General features: G+C 43.7%; 1 protein-coding gene across 7 annotated transcripts in view; it reads left to right on the top strand.

Annotated features, from left to right (window-relative positions):
* Window positions 1–9,970: 9,970 nt before the first annotated feature.
* Window positions 9,971–22,770, top strand: part of DOCK5 (dedicator of cytokinesis 5) — a 231,344-nt gene continuing 218,544 nt past the window's right edge. For 3 of the 7 annotated variants that reach the window (XR_004483692.2, XR_007477822.1, XR_007477821.1), the window contains exon 1: window positions 10,058–10,420. Coding sequence is in view for 4 of the 7 variants with exons in the window: in XM_033429772.2 (XP_033285663.1) it covers window positions 10,378–10,420 (43 nt within the window). In the remaining 3 variants the exon portion in view is untranslated. Of the gene's footprint in view, window positions 10,421–22,770 lie in introns of all 7 variants that reach the window. The other 4 variants (XM_033429772.2, XM_033429771.2, XM_049710891.1 and 1 more) reach the window with 4 other exon arrangements.

The raw sequence follows: 22,770 nt of genomic DNA, 5'->3' as shown, positions 1-22,770 counted from the left end.
TAGTATACAGAAGTATATGCCTTTATATTAGAGCTGGCACATTTTTTAGATGTAATATTTGGACCATATTTTCCACGCCTTCTATGCTGTTTGGTCAGCTCAGATTTTCTACTTCTTGGCTCAATTTCGTTCACCTACATTTTCCTAGTGAATTCTGTCTTTCATTGTGACTCTCACAGTTTATTAATTAAGAACTATACAGCATAGTCTCTTATAAATTTGCTTTTCTACAACTGTGGTCCTGTATCCTTTCGTATTCCTAACTGTGTGTACAGTATTTACATTTTTCTTTTACTCTTGACTAGATTCACTCCAGATCCATTCCTTTTATCAGTATACTTCTACTTCAAATGGCTTACAGAACATTAAGTAAAATATATGGCCATTTTAATTTTCCTGTTGTTCACATTCTAGGTAAACAAGACTTTCCTATCTTCAAATAATACACCATTCCGAAGAATTCTAACATTTGTACCCAGACCATGAATTACAACGACAATTTTAAAAATAGGAAGTCAAGTGAGGTCTTTTTTGCAAATTACAGGAGAAATCAAAACACAATTCCGGACTTCCCTGGAGGTGCAGTGGTTAAGAATCCGCCTGCCAATGCAGGGGACACTTCCCTGGTCCGGAAGATCTCACATGCCACGGAGCAACTAAGCCCATGCGCCACAACTACTGAGCCACAACTACTGAGCCCACGTGCCACAACTACTGAAGCCCGCGTGCCTAGAGGCCGTGCTCTGCAACGAAAGAAGCTACTGCAATGAGAAGCCCGCGCACCGCAACGAAGCGTAGCCCCCGCTCACCAAAACTAGAGAAAGCCCGCGTGCAGCAACAAAGACCCAACGCAGCCAAAAATAAAATAAATAAATTTATTAAAAAAAAAAAATACAATTCCCAGGGCCAAGCTCTCTCTTGGCACTTGAAGTGTGGGCCAAGCCCAAAGTTAATAAGGACAGACTTTAACAGTCAGATCATTTCTAAATGGAGTTTGCCTCCAGAAAGAACATAAGTGAGTTTATTTCTCCTCCTAAGAGACCTTTTGCGTCTGTGGTCTCAGTCGTTCTGAGAAACAAACCCTGAGGCATCATTTTATGGAGGGAAGGGCTTGTTTAAATAAGAACAGTATGCCGGGGCTTCCCTGGTGGCGCAGTGGTTGAGAGTCCGCCTGCCGATGCAGGGGACACGGGTTCGTGCCCCGGTCCAGGAGGATCCCACATGCCGCGGAGCGGCTGGGTCCGTGAGCCATGGCCGCTGAGCCTGCGCGTCCGGAGCCTGTGCTCCGCAACGGGAGAGCCCACAATAGTGAGAGGCCCGCATACCGCCAAAAAAAAACCAAAACCAAAAACAAACAAGAACAGTATGCCACAGTAACATGACTAAGAAACTGTTAAGTAAGGAACCCCAGGGCGCTGTCCTCCCGGTCCAGCTGGGCCAGGTGATTGCTGCAAAGCATTTAAAGATAACTTGTTATTGCAAAAGAAGTGATTTCAGGAATATTGCCCAAATATGATGCAAAAGAATCCTGAGATGAAGCCATACCCTGTGACTGAAGGCTCTACAAGAAAAGCTACTTCCATAATGTTGCCTACAAGTTAACATTAAAGGTTTGTTGTTAAGCTACCATTCATGGGCTTTGCAAGCACATATTTGCTTGATTCAAAGAATAACTTTCAAAATATCCAAATTTAAAATCTTACCTTCCAAATGAACAATCCCTAAAACCTTGAGTCACTTTCATTGTGGCAGTAACAACTCTATGCTAAATGCAGATTCTCCCAAGAGGATAAAAAGATTTGACATTCTAAAACATGAATTCTGAGGCCAAGGACCAGTAGAAGACAGCAGATAGCTGTCCCAATCTCAGTGAGCTCATGAACATAAAAGCAGTTAAAAATATTACCCATGTGTATATCTGCAGGAAATGAAAACTGGATAGCGAAGAGATACGTGCGTTCCACATATTGATTACGGCATTATACACCATAGCCAAAGTGTGGAAATTACCTAAGTGTCCATCAACAGATGGCTAGATAAAGAAAATGTGGTGTATATAGACAATGGAATATTATTCAGCCATGAGAAAGAAGGAAATCCTGCCGTTTCTGACTACATGGATGGGCCTTGAGGGCATCATGCCAAGTGAGATATGTCAGAGAGAGAAGGACAAATACTATATGATCTCACTCATATGGGGAATCGTAAAAAAACCAAAAATGAACTCACAGAAACAGAGAGTAGAACGGTGGTTGCCGGGAGCTGGGGGATGTGGGAAATGGGGAGAAGTTGGTCAAAGGGCACAAGCTTCCAGTTATAAGATGAATAAGTTCTGGAGATCTAATGTACAATATAGTGACTACAGGTAACAATACTGTATTATATGTGTTATATACTTGAAAGTTGCTGAGAGTAAACCTTCAATGTTTTACCACACACACATATACACACAAATGTTAATCACGTGAAGTGCTGGAGGTGTTAACTCATCTTATTGTGGGAATCATTTCACAATGTGTATGTGCATCAAATCATCACACTTTACACCTTATATGTACAATTACATGTCAATTATATCTCAGTAAGCTGAAAAAAAAGATTACCTATCTCGTGCTGGCTCTATAGTTTCAACACTCTCACTTCCCTGACAAGACCCCCTTCAAGTATTTATGGAAAACCCCAGAATGTATCTCAGTCCTTATAACACTCTGGCCAGTTTTCTTTTATTTTCTCCTCTGACCTTTGCCAGGTGGTGTCACCAGTATCTACAAGGCCTTGCAAATCTTTTCACACTTTTTCACATGTCCTTCTAGCACCATGACTTCAGCCAGGCAGCACTGTCATTTCCAGTAGGACAGCTATGAGAACGCCTCCCTCCACTCTTTCCCCCCCAGCTTAATTGAGATATAATTAACACATAACATTGTATAAGCTTAAGGTATACAACATGTTGATTCAATACTTATATACTGCAAAATGATTACCACCACAGCTATAGCTAACACCTTCATCGCATCACATAATTAATTACCATACGCTTTTCTACCTAGTCTAGGTGAAAACATTTAAGATCTACTCTCTTAGCGACTTTCGAGTGTATAATATAGCATTGTTAACGATAGTCATCATGCCCGTACATGAGATCTTCAGAACTCACCCATTTTCTAGCTGCAAGTTTGTAACCTTTGACCAACATCTCCTCATTCCCCCACCCACCCCCCACTTACCCCGCATCCCACCAGCTCCTGGCAACCACCATTCTACTCTCTGTTTCTATGAGTTCGTAGATCATACAGTATTTATCTTTCTGGCTGACTTATTTTACTTAGCATGGTGTCCTCAAGGTCCTCAATGTTTTTGCAAATGGCAGGATTTCCTTCTTTCTCATGGATGAATAATATTCCATTGTATGTATATACCACATCTTCTTTATCCATTCATCCCTCGATGGACACTTAGGTCATTTTCACATCTTGGCTACTGTGAATATGCTGCAATGAACCTGCCTCCCTCCCCTCTTAAGAAGTCTGCTTGTTCAATGGGTACGAAAGCAGTTGTTTATGTGCTACTGTCTTACACAGATTTAGTTATTTTTTTTTAATTCATAGTTTCCATCATTTAGAATAGAGTTCAGAGGGGCTAGGCCAGTAGACAATTCCCCAAAACAGATACTCAACTGTTCTCAGAAGTGCCCCATCCTCTGATTTCTAAGGCATCCGTTGCTACTTGGAGTTCTTCTCTTCCAATGACTTCTCTTCCAGAAGCTTCTCTCAAATCTTTATGTAACAGACTTCTGGTGGGTAAGTCCCACATCGGTGCCTCCTTCATTCCCCGGTCCTTCTCCTGGAGGCCCCCTCCCCGACACCTCTCCCCCCCATCACACCCTCCCACCTTCCCATGCACTTCGAAGGGTGGCAGTCATAGTGTAGAGCAGGGGTTGGCAAACTATGGGCCTCAAGCCAAATCCAGCTGACGACCACCTGTTTTTGTACGGTCTGCAAGAATGTTTTTTACGTTTTTAAATAATTGGAAAAAATCAAGAGAGGAATAGTATTTCATAACATATGAAAATTACATGAAATTCAAATGCCAAGCCTACAAATAAAGTTTTACTGACACACAGCCACACTTTTTTTTTTTTTTTTTTTTGCGGTACGCGGGCCTCTCACTGTGGTGGCCTCTCCCGTTGCGGAGCACAGGCTCCGGACGCGCAGGCTCAGCGGCCGTGGCTCACGGGCCCAGCCGCTCCGCGGCATGTGGGATCTTCCCGGACCGGGGCACGAACCCGTGTCCCCTGCATCGGCAGGCAGACTCTCAACCACTGCGCCACCAGGAAAGCCCCACATTCATTTTTTTATGTATTGTCTATGGCTGCTTTTCTGCTACAATTGCAGAGTGGAGTGGTCGCAACAGAAACCATAAGGCCTGCAAAGTCTAAAGTACATGTATGGGTCCTTTACAATAAAAGTTCACTGACCCTTGGTTTAGACCCTGGACCCTGGAGCCAGTCTGCCTGGGGTTTGAATGTAGTCCTGCCACTAACTAACTATGTAGGCAATACCCTAACGTGTGGTGAGCCACAATTTTCACATTTGTAAGGTGGGGATGACAACAGTTCTATTTACCTCATTAGGTTGTGTGGGGATTAAACAAGTTGAACTAGAATAGTAACCAGGCACAGGCCATACATGTTAATTACTGTTGTTACACTACAGCTCGTGACCGTGGAAAATCTGTTTGGTACTAAAGAAAAATTCTGGATCAAACATTTGCTTCTTAACTGACCTCAAAGAAAAGTCTGCTGAATATGAGAGTCACCTGAAGAATAGTGTCCTTCTTACGAAGGGGCTGCAGAGTGAAACTTCTCTCCTGCCCCCAATAAAAGTCAAATGTAGGCATTTAACTTCCCGCTTTTCTATAATACATAGTCCAGGGAATCTCAACAACGAAGTAGTTTTCTTTTGTTTATTTTGTTCTGAAGAAGGTTGAATAAAGTGTTCTTTTTTTCCCCATTTTTCTCTACAATCATTTTCCATGTAAATATATAATTTGATGTAGTTACAATCATATTATGGTATATACAGTTGAATTATTTTTACTTAAGTTTACATCTTAATTTTTCCATTTTGCTTCTTAGTTTTCATCGTCTCTTGTTTTAAACAGTTTTATGGAGATCATTTTTCAACATATATATATGTTTTTCAAGATATATATGAATATAGTTTTTTCTTTAAAAGTCAAGTAGTTTTCATTTTTTCTTCCCTATTGATCAACCCAGTTTTCATTAAACTAATGACTTCAAATTGCTATGTCATCAACTTCTCCCAAAGGGGGGCTTGGAGCACATTTAGATATTTGCAGCGAAGAGCATTCTAGAAACAAAGCTAAAAGCTTTCTGCTATGAAAGTGCTCACCAATCATCAGTCTCACCGTGATGGGGATGAGGGTGTGAATAGCTTTAGACCCTGGCCATCATCTCCCCATTCATCAGAGAAACTGGAACTCCAAAGCCACAGAGCAGAGCCAAGGACAGACCCAGAGACGTTCACCAAAGCATTTGGGAACAGAGGATAGATAGTGATGTGAGTCTGAATATGAAAAAGGTGTTTCTGGGCCTGTAGAGACCTGTTCCTTTGTCCAGTTTAGCTCATGGGTCCCAAATTACCATGCATCACCCCATCCCTGGCTTACCCCGTCCCAAAGCGTTTGCCCTTAGAAGATGGCAAAGTGGTGTTTAGAGTCAAATATATCCCCCCCCCTTTTTATTATAGTTCTAGTAACTACATTCACTCATATGTAGGATCAAAGAATGAGCCTCCTCTGTCTAGGAAAAAAAGATTTTAACAGAATCCATAGCTTCTTTGAGAGAAGCAATTAAGTCAGCCAGATTTGGCAAAACAAACCTGGTAATCAAAGGAGGAAGCCAGGCTCTTTTTTTTAAAAAAAAAAACTTATTTATTTATTTATTTATTTTTGGCTGCGTTGGGTCTTCATTGACGTGCACGGGCTTTCTGTGAGCGGGGGCTACCCTTCGTTGTGGTGCGCAGGCTTCTCATTGCGGTGGCTTCTCTTGTTGCAGAGCACGGGCTCTGGGTGCGCGGGCTTCAGTAGTTGTGGCGTAGGGGCTTAGTTGCTCCGCGGCATGTGGGATCCTCCTGGACCAGGGATCGAACATGTGTCCCCTGCATTGGCAGGCAGGTTCCTATCCACTGAGCCACCAGGGAAGCCCCGGAAGCCAGGCTCTTGACAGTTGTCTGCACATCCATCTATTCTCTTAGGCACTGTCAGGGGGAGTCACAATATTCATGTCAAACTAGTCTCCAAATTCATTTATCCTCATTTCTTTCTCCAAGGCACCTTCTAACAGAGCACTTGTGAGTGCTTAAGTGTGTTTGTGTGGGTTTTGGAGTCCGAACATCCCTGCTTGTGGAATACGCTTAATGTTTCTTCTGAAAAGATATCAGAGGAAAAAGTAAAGGATATTTCTGGGAATCCTGCTGTTATTCCACCTACCCATCTAGTTGACTCTCTAATTTTAAGCCACATTTTAATAAAAGACTTTGAATAGCTCTGCTTTTATGATTTAAATGGACTTTCAAATTGGGATTTAACCATCTGATATAACAAAGTGGGTGGACTTCAGTCTTTAGAGGAAAAATAAACATCCTGAAAGCTGTAACTAAAAATTTCCATTTTTCTCCAATCCTTTTATTGCAATTATTGTCACACTTGAAATATCCAGCAACCAAATTCAAACCTTAAGTTTTGCAAACAGCCTCCAATTCAAGGTGCTGGGGTAGGGGCAGGGGCGGGGTGGAGTGTGAGTGTTTTGCGGGGGAGGGGTGAGGCAGCTGAAATCATTTTGGTAGAAATCCAGCTCTACTGAATGAGCATTAACACTCTGACAGGTATTAAATTTAAAATACACCAGGGCTTACAGAACATCGGTCATCCAATTTTCTCAGATACAGGTAACTGAAGTAACTTTGTGATGCCCCTATTCCACAGCGCAAAATACTTGAGCTCCAAACGGTCCACCTGGAGTTGAGGAAGGTGTGAAGTGAGTCCTAAGGAAATATCAAAGGAAAACTTCAATCCAGGACAACTTGGATATAAAAGGTGAAGACAGGCAGATATCACAGATGACCATGAAAATGGCAGCTCTATTTAGTAGTTGTATAACCGGCCTTCCCAGGACAGACCCCTCCCCCAGGTCCCCCGCTATAGCTCCTCTCTGAAGTACCCAGATAATTGTGTCTGATGCACATTTCCTGAGCTGTTTTACAGATGCTAAAACCCACACCAAATGGAAGAAGTTAACTACTTGATGACCAAGAGCACGTAGCCCCCAGGCCTACTGGGGCCTAAGGATAGATAGATGATGTTAACCACCGCCCTGTTAACTCACCATCAATCAACCAATCAGAGAATTGTGCACGAGCTGATCACACACCCTGGGAGGCCCCTCCCTCATTTGGCCTTTTAAAAATGTTTTGATGCGATCCATGGGGAATTTAGGTGTTTTGAGCACTAGCTGTCCTGAACTTCTTGCTTGGTGTCCTGCAATAGATGCTGCACTTTCCTTCACCACGACCCGGTTTCAGTAGATTGCTTTACTGCACATGGGCGAACAGACCCAGGATCACCCATTCCTATCTTCTTAGGGTTATCCTTGACCCATCTGGTATCTCACACAAAGAGGCAAGAGCCAGAGTTTCTAGGGCCTGAAGCCTATACAGTCAGGCTCTTAAATAATACAAACATAGGTCGATAGATGATAGATAGATCCACCAAACTTTTGAAAAACATATGCTGATGAAAGTACACTGAGGGGCCCGGAAGCCTCCCTCAGTAAATCCCCTTCTGCCCACACTACCCTCCAGTTGTTTCTACCTTCAATATATGCCAAGAACCTCTTTTCCACCTCCACCCCTAACATCCTGGACCCAACTACCTTCATGTCTTGCCTGAACTACTGAAACAGCCTTCCAACCATCTGATCTTCCTGCATCTTCCCTTGTGTCTTTACAGTCTATCCATCCCACAGCAGGCAAATTAGATTATGTCCTTGCTTGGTTCAACGTCTCCCCCAAATTTTTTTTCATAGCAATATATAAAGTCCTCGCTATGCCTTTCAGCGTCCTGCTTTATTGGCTCACCCTATGTCTCTTGGAACAAGTTCCCTCCCATACCCTGCCCCTTACTAACACCTCTTGCCACCCAGGAATCCTTGCTGTTTCTCCCTGGTTTTGGAACCAGCCAAACATGCCCCCTGGCTTTTGCATTTGCTGTTCTTGATGTCTGAATACTTTCCTCTGAAATCTTCACTTTCTGCAGGTCTGCACTTCAAGGTCACTTTAGCAGAGATGCCTTCCCAGACCACTTGATATAAAACTGTAGTGCACGGCCCCCTCCAACACACACATCTGATCCTCCTTGCTTTGGATTTTTCTTTACAGGCTTAGCCTCATTTGGCATAATTTGTTCATTGTTTTACTCTCCTCCTCTAGACTGTAAGCTCTATGAGGGTAGGGATTTTTCTTTATTCACTGCTGTACCTCCATTCTTAGAACAATGCTTGACACCTATTAGGCACTTAATAAGTATTTATGGAAAGAAAAAGAAATTACCTAACCTGGGGAATTAGGTTAATCATGATGTCATTGGAAGAGGAACATAACTTTGGGGGAGAGATGGTGGAATTCCTTCTGGATGTTAAGTCTCAAGTGACTGATTTCTTAAATTATCATTGCACTTGGTGAATAAATACCAATTTGGTGATGGAGAAGAGAGGAAGCCCTAGGAGTTACCCACCATGAACAAAACCTTGAAAAAAAAATTTGTCAGTTACAAAGTTTGGTAACTTTGCAAAAAGTTACCAACGTTAAATGCACCAAGTCTTCAATGAAGTTTCACTCTATTTCACTACATGTTGATTTCATCTTCCTTTCGTGTTCCGAATAGACAGACTACAAGGGCAAAACAGTGTCTTTCAAGAGGCAGTTTCTCAGACGGTGAACATAAATCAGCTGCTAATTTACTCTGAGGTTTTACTTCTAGGGGTGAGGTAGCAAGGGGGCCCACTCCCGCCTGGGATTCAGATCCAATCTTCATCCTTGAGGTCTCTCCAGGAGGAATTGAGTTCCGGGAGGAGAGTTCTCAGAGGACGCCAACAGTTTAGGGCAGTTCAAATGAGCAGTCCCTGCGTTTGGTTCTTTCTCCCAACAATACAGCTAGTGAACGAGAGCGGCTTGGATGTGCTTGGTTCCCTTCTCCGCAGGGACGCTCTTTGGGCTGCTGGGCTGTTGGAAAAGGTCTTTGTGTCGGGCTTTTCCCTTGAGCATGAGGGTCTGAGTTTCTTCAGCTGGGTCTGAGTATCTTCAGCTGGGGAAGAGTCCGGGTGTTTCGGGGACACAGGATTTCCAAGTCAGGGCTCTCTACATAATTTTCCCACAGAGGCTCCCCTCGGAAACTATCTGATACTTCTGAGCAGCCCGGCTCCCTTGCATGAGTTCTTTATTTACCAGAAGACAAATGTTCCTGCCTTGAAGGCTATAAACAGTGGCCACAGGAGATCATGTCTGCCCTGGAGTCCGGCTTCCGGCTCTCGTGGTGTCAGCGAAAGCTCTAGGGGGTGAACGCAGTAGTCAACTGCTCATTCATTCAACAAATATTTATTGAGCGCCCGCGGAGTGCCAGGCACTGCGGGTGCCCCGGGGGCGAGAAACAACTCATCCTAGATCCTAGTTCCTTATTCACTCATCCTCGTTCCCCCAGATGCTCCGGCGCGCGCGGTGGGAGCGGACCCCGCATCCTCGGCCGCCCCGCCTGGGGGTGCCCGGCGCCTCCAGCGCAGCCCTCCGGACACCCGCGGCGGGGAACCCGCCCCCCGGGATCCAAGGGGTTTAGTCTGGGTGGGGAAGGCGGGGAAAAAAGCAAAACACCAGAAGGAAAAAAACTGTACCCCAGTCTGTGCTGGGGAACTGCTCCCGGGAAGTGCGCAAGGCGGAGCCAGCCCCGGCCGGGGAGAGCGCGGAGTACAGGGCGGGCCGGCGGGAGAGGCCGGGCGCCCGCGGGTCGGGGCGCGGAGGCGGCCTCGGCGGGCGGAGGGCGCGGCCTGCGGGAGGGGCCGGGGCGGTGCCGGGAGGGGCGCGCACGGCGCCGCGGCCGCCGGGCCCAGCAGGTGACCGCGGCCCGGGGTTGGAGCCGGAGCGTATCGCGGGCAGCGCCGCGAGGAGACGGCGCGCGGGGCCGGGCGAAGTTTGGCGGAACATGGCGGAAGAGTCCGGGGCGCGCAGGAGCGCGGCGCGGTGGCAGCCGGAGCCCTGGGAGCTGTAGCCGCCGCCGCCGCCGCTGCCGCGGGGCGAGGTCGCCGCCATGGCCCGCTGGATCCCGACCAAGAGGCAGAAGTACGGAGTTGGTGAGTGCTTGCCCCACCCCGCCCCCGACCCGGCCGCCGCCAAGTTCGCGGGAGCGGCCCTGCCCCCCGCAAAGTTGGGCGGCGGACGCCGGGCCACTCGGTGCCCGCCTGCCCGGGACCTGGCTCCGTCTCCCGCTGCCCGCGGGGGCGCCGAGAGGGTTCGGCTCCAGCTGCAGCCGTCCCACAGAGCGGGCGGTGGGAGTTGGAGCCCTCTCCGGGAGCCCCGTGGGGGAAGTCATCCTGGGTTTGGGGAATCCGGGTGGCTAAAAGTGCAGTTGGGCTCCGGGACTGGCAATCCTGCCCCCGAGCCCAAAGCTGCAGCGCTTTGCAGCGTAGAAACGTGCAAAGTGAGGGCGTTCGCCTGTGGTTCATTTGGGGCACCCAGGTCTGGTGCTCGCTCCCCTCCTCCCTGTCCGTGTGGCTTCCTTCAGTACTTTGTAACCAGCCGAGGCCGGCAGAACGCGAAGTCGGCTGGCTGCCCCAGTGCTTTCTGCCCTCCCTCTTCGTAGGTTCTCTCTGAAACCTAAAGAGAAGAGTTGGGGGTAGGAAGCCACCCTCCCCTCGTTCCTTCCAGGCACTGGGATCCTGATAGCAGTTGTAAACTGATCGGGAAACTCAAGTTGTGGTGTGGAGGTGATGAAGCGACAGGAAGTGTGTGGCATGGGGACGGGGGTGGCTGGCCCCCGGGGCTGGTTGTGCGGACAGTCATCCCCTACCGGAGCGTGTATGGGGAGGATTTCAGACTGCCTTCAGAATTCCGATCCCGTCGTGGGATTAGATCGAGGACATTTTATTAAGAAAACTATGACAGGTCCCATGCTAGGCACTTGGCATTCATAACAGCGGTGCTGGAGGGCCCCCAGGATGTGTGGGGAATTGCTTTTGTATTAGTTTCGATCCGAAACAAGTGGATGAGCGGGTTTTGACCCAGGTGAGAAACCTTGGTCCTACTTTTATCAAGGGGTGAGGTTGCTGAGGTCTTGTGGGAAGACTGCCACTTAGCGGGGCAATTACAGTGGCTATTAGGCTTGGGTGCGATTCCCTAGTATAAACACAGTTGTGTGCGTTGAGAATTTTATCACTTCCTGTCAGGGTCATTCATTGGGCCTATTTGGAAGTTAGTCTTCGACTTCACTCCCATCCCGCCCCCATTTTTTTTCCTCACCTCAGTGCTTACTAGGGAGCGGTCCCTGAACCTGTTCTATACTTTATGACGACTACGTCTGTTTCAGAGATACTGTATCCTAACATCTCTATGTGCATTTGAACTCTAGTCAGTTACAAAAAACAAACCAACCTTCTCACATTGATTACTTTTAGATTGTGATCCTTTATGTATATATGTATATGTGTGTGTGTGTATATAATAACATGCATGTAATGCCTTGTTTTCCCTCTGTTGCAAACACTTTCTTTCCTTTAAATTTCTTTTAGAATCCTTGCACTCTCCTATGGTTGTAACTCAGAAATGGGTGCATGTTGTTACTTCTGCGCCAGACCATCCCCCTCATGAATTGGTCATAAAATTTCAGACAGGTGTTCCTCATCAGGTGCCAGTAAGTAGCCAGTAGTTGTGGAAATGAGTCGGCGGTCAGTTTCTTCATTTGTGAGTGTTATTGGGTACTAACTCCTGAATTAAAGTAGATTTAGCAATACCTAATCAATAATTACTACTCACAAAAAAGTTATCAGTTCTAAGTTTGTTTAACAGGAGAAACGCTTTCCAAAACTATTATGACTTTGGTGTAGTTAATGCAGACATATCCGAAAAATGTGGGTTTTATTGCCGTAGTCATAGGAACAAGGATGGTATTTTCTCTTTTTAATTTTTCTTTCTTTTTTTTTTTTTCCTGTTCTAGAGTCTGTTATTTATCATCAGACAAGAAAAGTGAACTGCATTTCCAAAGCATATGTGGTAGCAAAATTGCCCCAAGATATAATTTGGGAAATTTATTTCACTAGACACAATAGGTTCTGATTAATCTGGATTTGACACAAGGGCCCACTGTTAGGACAGATGAGCTGATGAGATCAATGTCCATTGTTTATTCCTAAAACACATGGTTGTTCATATTACCTCCCTGCTTGGAAGCCTTCCTTGACCTACCGGGGTAATGTCTAAACTGAGCCCAGTTTTCAAGGTTCTGAGAATCCAGTTCAGCAATATCTTCACAAACCATCTCTCTCACAGCTGCTTCCATCAACCCTCCGGCGCAGACACTGCCCTTCTCCCTCTTGTGCAATATACCATGGAGAGTCCCTCCTTTGGGACTTTGCTCCCCTGTGCTTGTCCCCTGTTCAGAGTGCCCTCCCACCTCTGCATCCCACAATCCGGCCTTTCACCCAGGCCTCAAAGCCCTACCCACTGCCTCCTTCAGATTTGGTGTTCCCCGGACCTCCTAACCTTCACGCCTCTCCCTCACCATTCCTACATTTTATTACTTATCCTTTGGTTCAGTGAATCAGAAGGTTATGGTTTTGTATTCCTGTGACTCGAGAGGGATACCGCTATGGAGCAGTAACTGCTCTGTCCTTGGCGTTGGGGTGGCGTTCTAAAGCGCCAACCTAATTTCTATGATGATTTAGTGCAGTTTTTTTCCCCATTAGGTTTCAGCATCTCATTCACTCCAATATGACTTTTATTTTGTTCTGTTAGATCCATCCATCCATCCGTTAGATGGATGAAGCGAGAGCCTTCAGTCTGTCTTTATCTTTGCAAGTAAAAAAAAGGAGGTGTGCTGCTGAGAAAACAGGCATGGAGTAGACAGACTTGCTTAAATATGATTGGGGAAACTGGCTTGTTGGACTTATGGTGGGGGGATTATTGTCCTTTCTGAGGGTCTGCTGGACAGATTTCGTTTCTGCTGGAAGGAAACCATGTGATGGCCGTTTTGAAGCATGTTAATGACTTACAGCTCCTCTGCGTGAGGGTAGTGTTTGATCTCAGTTTGAATTGTGCACGGTGAAGCTAGCTGTCTCTACTTATCTTGGTGCCACTATTGGCTATCCCTGACAGCTAGATTTTTCTACAGGGACTGAAATGCAGCATGTCTGGGCTTTCTTATTTCTTCAACTGTTGACTCAACCTCTAGCATCAGGTGGGCTTAATATCGGGTAAGAGGACCACAGACTTGGTTCTTTAAACTTCTGGGCCATTAGTGCCCTGATGTGAAGTGCTGAGTGCTGAGGGCTGCCCCACAGCCATGGAAAACTCTTTTCTTTCTCCCTTCATTTTTTTTTTCTTGTTTTCTTTTCCTTTATTATTTCTCTCATTTTGCGTGTTTTAAGATATGAAGGTGGAAAACTTTTATTTAGATGTTAAGCAAACAGTGATACATTTATCGAAACATTTCTTAAGTCTGTTCCCAAACAAGCTGTTTCTATTAAGAACAGACCCAGATTATGTTGATGATGGAACCTTTGCAAAATCATTCATTATTGTTGGGTGGGATTTGTCCTATACGTTTTTATATTGTGATAAAAGGTAGTTTGGGGGAATATTTGCTTCACTGTTAGCTTTTCGACTATTTCGCTGTGCTAGGCCCAGTTAGTCTAAGAGCATTTAACTTTGTAGATTCTCAAATGTTAGTGTAAAAACCCAAACCGGATTCTTGTGCTTTGTTAATGCACTGAGGTGTGCTGTGGGTCCCCATTCAGTTCTTCCTCACCACTGGCACCGTGTTCCATAGACTCTAGCTGGGGGGGGTGGAATTTGGTCTCAGGGAGTGATTAGTTCAGTTCCCTTTTAAAGAGAGGAACTTGATGCCTAAAGAGGTAAAGTGAATTGCTTAACATAAGTTGTTCTTACTTTTTTGGTTACATGAATGCCTTTGGCCAATCAGGTTAAACCCTTAAGGTGGCCCACTTTCTCAGAACAATGTTCTTAATTGCATAAAGTCAAATATGAAGGACTGAAAATTGAAGCCACCTGTAATTGAACTACAGCTGTCAAGATAGTTTTCAAAAATTTGTGATATTGTAATATATGTGCTTCTTTATTAATGCATAATAACTACCATACTTTTGAATTAGTGATGAGCATATACAATTTTTCAAGATATCTGTAGTAACCATAATATAGGAAAATGCCTGTGATTTCTTTAATAAATTTTTTATTGGAGTAGAGTTGATTTACAATATTGAGTTAGTTTCAGGTGCACAGTAAAGTGAATCATCTATACCTATACATATATCCATTCTTTTTCAGATTCTTGTCCCATATAGGTTATTACAGAATACCGAATAGAGTTCCCTGTGCTATACAGTAGGTCCTTGTTAGTTATCTATTTTATATATAGTAGTGTGTATTTGTTAATCCCAATCTCCTAATATATCACTTCCCCCTCAACGTTTCCCTTTTGATAACCATAAGTTTGATTTTAAGATCTGTGAGTCTGTTTTTGTCTTATAAAAAAGTTCATTTTTATCATTTTTTATTAGATTCCACATATAAGTGATATCATGATATTTGTCTTTGTCTGACTTACTTCACTTAGTATGATAATCTCTGTGTCCATCCATGTTGCTGCAAATGGCATTATTTCATTCTTTTTTATGGTGGAGTAATATCCCATTGTGTGTATATACTACATCTTCTTTATCCATTCCTCTGTCGATGGACATTTAGGTTGCTTCCATGTCTTGGCTGTTGTAAATAGTGCTGCAATGAACATTCGGGTGCACGTATCTTTTCAAATTACTGTTTTCTCCAGATATATGTCCAAGAGTGGGATTGCTGAATCATATGGTAGTTCTATATGTAGTTTTTAAAGGAACCTCCATACTCTTCTCCATAATGTTTGTACCAGTTTACATTCCCACCAACAGTGGAGGAGAGTTTAATTTATTTTTTAATTGAAGTACAGTTGATTTACAGTGGTGTTAGTTTCAGGTGTATAGCAAAGTTATACGTATATATATCTTTTCTTTTTCAGATTCTTTTCCATTACAGCTTATTACAAGATATTGAATATAGTTCTCTGTGCTCTACAGTAGGCCCTTGTCGGTTATCTATTTTATATATAAGACACCTGTGATTTCAATTGAGGCCAGCATCAGCAGTAACACCTGTGGTTTATTGCCTTTGGTCATCATTGAAGTAAATGCTGAGTGTCAGAAAACAGAGATGTAGCTTTTTTTCCCTTTTCAAGTCCATGGATCCTCTGAATTTGAACACAGATTAAGAATCCTTGGCTATGAAGATCACACAGCTAGTTAGTTACAGAACCAGTTAGTAACATGACCAAGCTAGATATTATACAATTGTAATGAATTGAAGAAGTCCTTGCCCTAATACATTCATGTTTTAACAACATTGAGGCTGAGAATAAAAGGAATAGAGAATTAATATTTATTAGGCATTTACCTCATGAAAGGCACTGTTCTGAGCCCTTTTATTTACAGCCCAGTCTGTCCCAGGTACATGTGGGGCTCTTGGAGACACTTTCGGGTGGCCCATGAGGTTAAAACTTTTTTGGTAACAATACTAAGATGTTATTGGCCTGTCTTTACTCTGTTCTGGTGTGAGTATACAGTATAGTTTCCCAGAGGCTACATTGAGTGTGATACTGGGACAGATAGAATGCAGAAGCAGGTATGAGAATCCAAAGGCCTTTTGTGAAGCCAGACATCAAAGAGATTTACAAATATGCAACGCAATGCTGCTCTTCTAAGTGTTTTTGTTTGGAAAAGTAGTTTGATCTAAAATATATATATTGCTAGCATGTATTGGGGTTTATTATGGTTACTTTAATTAACGAATAAGTATTTTTAAAATTTCTCGATTGAATTTCTATTATGATAAATAGTGACAGATATAACCCACATAAAAACTCTTTGGAATTCTCAATAACTTTTCAGAGTGTTAAAGGGGTTCTGAGACTCAAAACTTTCAACACTGCTGCTTTACACATTATTTCATTAAATCATTGTGATAATGCTGTAATTCTCATATATTGTCTCCTTTCCAGATAAGAAAACTAAGGTTCATACAGGATAAATTTTTCATCCATATGCATATAATCTCACTCCTAAGCCCCAAATCAACTCCATATGTGTTTCCCAAACTTCTTGTTCATCTGTCACTTTGATCTCTGCCATGTCCAGTGTTGACGTGAAACAAATAGACTGCCAGTTAGTTCTCCAGCAAAAAATGGATTTATTCAGAATCAGCAAAGAATTGCAATTCAGGGTTTGCAACCCTCAGTGCGTCTGCAAGCCACATGCACATCCCTGCAACCAGGAGAGGAGAACTCTTTTATAGAGGGGAAAAGGAAGTTGGGAGGGCTGTAGTAAACAAAGAGTCCATTGGAGGAATTGAGTGTTTGAGGTACAGTGGCTTTTCATTGGCTGAGTTGTGACAGGCTCCCACTGGCTGAGCTCTTGCCGGGCAAGAAGGGGAAGTCTTTCTTCCTGTTGGGCTCTGCTATCCTGTAGGGTGCCACGGCTTCCACTTCTGGCCTCCTGACTATTTTAATTGATGTTTCTGTTTCTGTATTAATTTTTACACCAGGTACTCTTGTGTAGCTGCTTTATGCCTATTGCCTTACCCATTTGCCTTCTCTTTTTTTTTTGTTGTTAGTTCGTAAGTATTAGAGCTTAATTTCTTTATCTTTTTTAAGATAAAAATAAATATAAGTAAAAGTTCTGATACTTTATTCTTGAGTCCCAAAGGACTATCTTATATACTCACTTTTGGAGGCTTACTTTTGAAGGAACCATCTCTTTCTTCCCCATTGAATTTATTATTTTTTTAATTTTTATTTTATATTGGAGTATAGTTGATTTACCATGTTGTGTTAGTTTCAGGTGTACAGCAAAGTGATTCAGTTATACATATATCCTTTTTTTTCAGGTTATTTCAGGTTATTTTCCTGAAAATTGTTACAGGTTGTTACAGAATGTTGAGTACAGTTCTCTGTGGTATGCAGTAGGTCCTTGTTGATTATCTATTTTATATAAAGCAGTGTGTTTATGTTAATCCCAAAGTCCTAATTTATCCATCCCCCTCTACCTTTCCTCTTTGGTTACCATAAGTTTGTTTTCTAAGTCTGTTTTGAAAATAAGTTCATTTGTATCATTTTTTTAGGTTACACATATAAGTGGAATTTGTTATTTTTTACTTAATATTTTATGTTGCCTGTTTTTTTTTTTTTTTTTTTTTTTTGTGGTCCTTGGGCCTCTCACTGCTGTGGCCTCTCCCGTTGCGGAGCACAGGCTCCGGACGCGCAGGCTCAGCGGCCAGGGCTCACGGGCCCAGCCGCTCCGCGGCATGTGGGATCTTCCCGGACAGGGGCACGAACCCGTGTTTCCTGCATCGGCAGGCGGACTCTCAACCACTACGCCACCAGGGAAGCCCTGCCTGTTTTTTTATTTTTACTTAAAACAGTGATTGAAAAAGAAAACCTTACATTCCTGCCATTAAAGGGGAACCAGCATCACTTGCTCCAGAAAGTGGCAACCTTAAAAATAAAGGCAACAAAAATAAAATAGCAGTATATTGGATTCTGGCTCCATGCTGTTGGCCATCAAACCGTTTTCTCCATTAAAGAGGGAGGAGGCTGGTGCCCAACTTTCTCTTCGATATACTGTGGATTCTCGTTATTTGTGGTAGTTAATGTTCTGTAAAGTCCCCAAGAACACTGACTTAGCTAATATGTTACCATTGCTCCTAGGGGTAATACAAGGTCAGGTTCCTGTGAGCCTCTGGTCACGTTTTCATCAGCTGATCAACATATAACCATATGTCATGTGTGTTTCTGTTTAAGGTTTAAAGACCTTAAACAGAAGGTTTACATCGCTGATGCACTAACATTGAACTCACGGGCCCACGCCCTATATGTAAACTCAAGCCTGAAGAAAGCTTATCTAACACATGCATTTTCTCTGTAAGGTAAATCACAGCCTTTTTGGGCTTGGGAACACGACACAGCACTTCAGCACTATGCTTGGGGGCCATTTAAATAGCAAAATCATTAACAGAAAGCACAAAATAAGAAAAACATGGCACTAAAGTTAAGACCATGCGAAGGACTCTGGTTTACAGTGTGAGAACTGAAACAAAAAGGCAGTGTCCCCTTGTCCAACCTCAGATGGGAACTTGCATGTCACATTTTGCCCCTCTGCACATGACTGGGAATGACCTCGAAAGCACCAGGATGTTGATTTGGGGGTTAAGTAAATTTTAGCGAGTGGGAGAATTCACAAATACCATAGAATCTGCGAATAATGAGGATCAACCTGTAGTTAGGTAAAAAAGAATTAAAAATGGAATAACATTCCTGTATTATTCAGGCGTCTGTTGGAATAATCCCTCCTTAGAGCTTTCTGAGGACCCCAGCTAAAGACACTACTGTCTTGGGCTTCCCTGGTGGCGCAGTGGTTGAGAGTCCGCCTGCTGATGCAGGGGACACGGGTTCGTGCCCCCGTCCGGGAAGATCCCACATGCTGCGGAGCGGCTGGGCCCGTGAGCCATGGCCGCTGAGCCTGTGCGTCCGGAGCGCAACGGGAGAGGCCACAACAGTGAGAGGCCCGCGTACCGCAAAAAAAAAAAAAAAAAAAAGACACTACTGTCTTTATGTCTCTCCTTTTCCCTAATTGTCCTATTTGTTTGTGTTTACTGCCTGTCTCCCATACTGGAATATAGAGTTATGAGGACAGGAACTTTATCCTTTTCATTAGTGCTCCCCCCGCTCCCAGGATGGCACCTGGCACGTGGTCAGCACTCAGTAAATAAATGATGAAGGAATAAATGAATGCCGTTATCTACCTAAATTTGTCTTGTGTGCCGGAAGAGGAAATTTTTCCCCACGTTATGGAATATTTTGCCCTACGTGCACTTCCAATGAGATACAGTCAAAAGCAGTAAGAAGGATTTCCCTGGTGGTGCAGTGGTGAAGAATCCGCCTGCCAATGCAGGGGGCACGGGTTCGATCCCTGGTCCGGGAGACTCCCACATGCTGTGGAGCAACTAAGCCCGTGCGCCACAACTACTGAGCCTGCGCTCTAGAGCCTGCGAGCCACAGCTACTGAATCCTGTGCACTTAGAGCCCGTGCTCCGCCAACAAGAAAAGCCACTGCAATGAGAAGCCCGTGCACTGCAACAAAGAGTAGCCCCTGCTCGCCACAACAAAGACCGTGCAAAGCAACAAAGACCCAACACAGCCCAAAATAAATAAATAAATAAAAATTTTTAAAAAATGCAATAAGAAGAGGAACATTTAAAGAATAGATAAAAGAGATTTAATAACTGTTTAAGCAAAGGATCGTGGGGTGGGAAAGGAATTGAAATCCTGAATAATGCATTCTTGGGAAGGGAACAATGGTAATTTGCTGCTGTTCCTTTTTATTTCTTCATTATTTGTGGAGGCTTCCTGGAGGAAGATGTGTTGTAGGATTGGCTAAATGGAAAGAAAAGGCTTGACCACGGTGGTGAATAGGGTTTAGGAGGTTCTGACTCATTGGATTAGTTCGTTGAGCACGAGTTGGAAAGGAACAGTGCAATCTAATGGAAGAAACAAGGCATTTAAATTCATCCGTTACTTCCCATTACCCAAAAGGAGTTGAGATGCCTTACGATAAGCACATCTATACTGTACGCAGGGTAATTAAACAAAAAATATGAGATCACAAGTAACGTGGAGAAGAAAAGTAATTTAGAGTACTGGTGAGGGGCTTTGAAGCAAAGGTAGTAGTTACTCAAAATTTAGTCTGTCCAAATTTACAGAAGGCTTTTTGTAGTGGTCCTATCTGCCTACATGTTAGCTGCAACTTAATTTGTGCTTTCTCCTCATCTAAATTTTCAGAAACAAACCAGTGGGGTTTCAGGGTAAGGACTCAAATCTCATTACAATGATTTTTTTCCATAAAGGAAAAATTTTCCAACTTCTAGTTTTTTCTCCAGCAATACCCAATATAATAACACAATAACTTTATACATATAAAATATTTTAGTACTGTCAAAAGAATAAGAAGAGGAATATGGGTCAAAGTCTCTTATAACTCATTTCAGTTCTTCAAAATGAGTTGTAATAGAATTATAATAGAATTTGACCCCTATCTATGGGCCACAAACTTGAGTATGGTCACATAGTTTGTTTATCACTAAATATTTAAAAGGAGGGAAAAATAGTTTTCTCCCTCATCAAATAGGTAAAATCACCTATGAAATGTCCGCTGTGTGTGGACATTAAAGGCTATGATAAATCCTTTGGGAGTCCTTTGACCTTGGTATATAGGTATTAGCTTCCAGCATACCTCAGGAATAATAGGGTTTTAGTTTTAAGCTTAAAAAAGTGCTTTTGAGATCAGGCTAAGAAATGCTTTTGAGGCAGAGATTTGGGTGAGCAAAAGCAGAGGATGCTTGCGTTAATTTAATTTTTCCAAGTGATGTCCAGGTCACGTCTTCTCAGAGCCTGGGCTGGCCATCAGCTCACTCAGACGATTGTCTGAATTGCTGGCAGCCAGTACCTAAGCAAGAGGCAAAAGTAATCTTTGGGGCTTCCCTGGTGGCGCAGTGTTTGGGGGTCCGCCTGACGATGCAGGGGACACGGGTTCGTGCCCCGGTCCAGGAAGATCCCACATGCCGCGGAGCGGCTGGGCCCGTGAGCCACGGCCGCTGAGCCTGCGAGTCCGGAGCCTGTGCTCCGCAACGGGAGAGGCCACAACAGTGAGAGGCCCAGGTACCGCAACAACAACAAAAAAGTGATCTTTGTCTTTTCACAAACCTCTGTGTCATTGCAAAGCTGCTGTTGTTCAGATGCGTCCACCTTTCTGGGTTGTGCCGTTTTCTCTTACATTTCCATGCTCCCCAAGGGACTGGAAGATGCCCAAGACGCCCTCTAAGAATCTTGGTTGTCTTTTTTTTTTTTTTGCGGTACACGGGCCTCTCACTGTTGTGGCCTCTCCCATTGCGGAGCACAGGCTCCGGACGCGCAGGCTCAACGGCCGTGGCTCACGGGCCCAGCCGCTCCGCGGCATGTGGGATCCTCCCGGACCGGGGCACAGACCCGTGGTCCCCTGCATCGGCAGGCGGACTCTCAGCCACTGCGCCACCAGGGAAGCCACTACTTTTCGTCGTTTAAAACAACTTGATACTGTACAGTCAGGGAACCATACTCAATATCTTGTAATATCCTATAATGGAAGATAATGTAAAAAAAGGATATATATACGTATAACTGAATCAGTTTACTGTGCAGCTGAAACTAACACAACATTGTAAATCAACTGTATTTCAATTAAAAAAAAAAACAAACTCGAGGGAAGGAAATTGCAGCAGAGATTGACTCCCTCTTGCAAATAGCTCTTTGCTGACTCACCCAAGGTGAGTGCATCCCCCGACTGGTTTGTTACCGGTGTACCTGTGGCAGGATGTGTTGTCTTTTATTTGTACTTTCTGTGAGCCTGGAACTGGAGGTCTGTCACTCCCCAGCCTTCCTGCCACAGACCAGTTATAAGAATGAGTCATAGAAATCTAACTTCTTTGCCCTTTTGTGTCTAGAATCATAAAAGATTAAGAGCTAGATTCTATATGTATCACCTCTTGGCTAACACTTTATTTTATTGGAAAAGTATGCCCCAGAGGCATAAAATGACTTCAGCAAAATCCCAGAGCCCGTAGCAAATGTCTTGCTTGTCTTAACTTGTCTTCTAGCTGCTTCCTTTTTCTTCTTAACTCTGGAGAAAGTAAGTTTCTTTATCATGTCTACATAAGGTTCTTAAGAATAAGTTCTCTCCACACAGGAGGAAGGCTGTGTCATCCCTGGGTTTTTTCCAGGTGGAGGTTTTGTTATAAACAAGATCCAGCTATTAAATCATCTCCCCCCGTTTTTTCTGACATATAAGTGACATATAATATTCTGTTTGTTTGAGGTGTACAATATCGTTATTTGATATTTGTTTATATTGTGAAATGATCACACAGTAACTCTGGTTAGCATCAATCACCCCACAGGGTTACAAATTGCTTTCTTTTTTTCCATGAGAACTTAAAAATTCTACTCTCTTAGTAGCTATTATTAACTGTAGTCAGCATGCTGTACATGGCATTCCCAGGACTTATTTATCTTATAACTGGAAGTTTGTACCTTTTGACCACATTCACCAATCTCTCCTCCCCCAACCCCGCGTCCACCTGGCAACCACCAGTCTGTTCTCTGTATTTATGTTGTTGTGGTTTTTAGATTCCACATATGAGTAATATTATAGAGTATTTGTCTTTCATTCTCTGACTTATTTCACTAAGCACAGCAACCTCAAGGTCCACTGATGTCCTTGCAAATGGCAGGATTTCCTTGTATTTTATGGTTATTCCATATTTTTGTGTTAGTGTTTTTGTTTCCTTCAGGTAA

The sequence above is a fragment of the Orcinus orca genome, chromosome 6 (assembly GCF_937001465.1).
Source record: "Orcinus orca chromosome 6, mOrcOrc1.1, whole genome shotgun sequence".
NCBI classification, from domain to species: domain Eukaryota; kingdom Metazoa; phylum Chordata; class Mammalia; order Artiodactyla; family Delphinidae; genus Orcinus; species Orcinus orca.
Note: the sequence above shows the minus strand (reverse complement) of the source record. Positions and strands in the feature narration are given on the sequence as shown.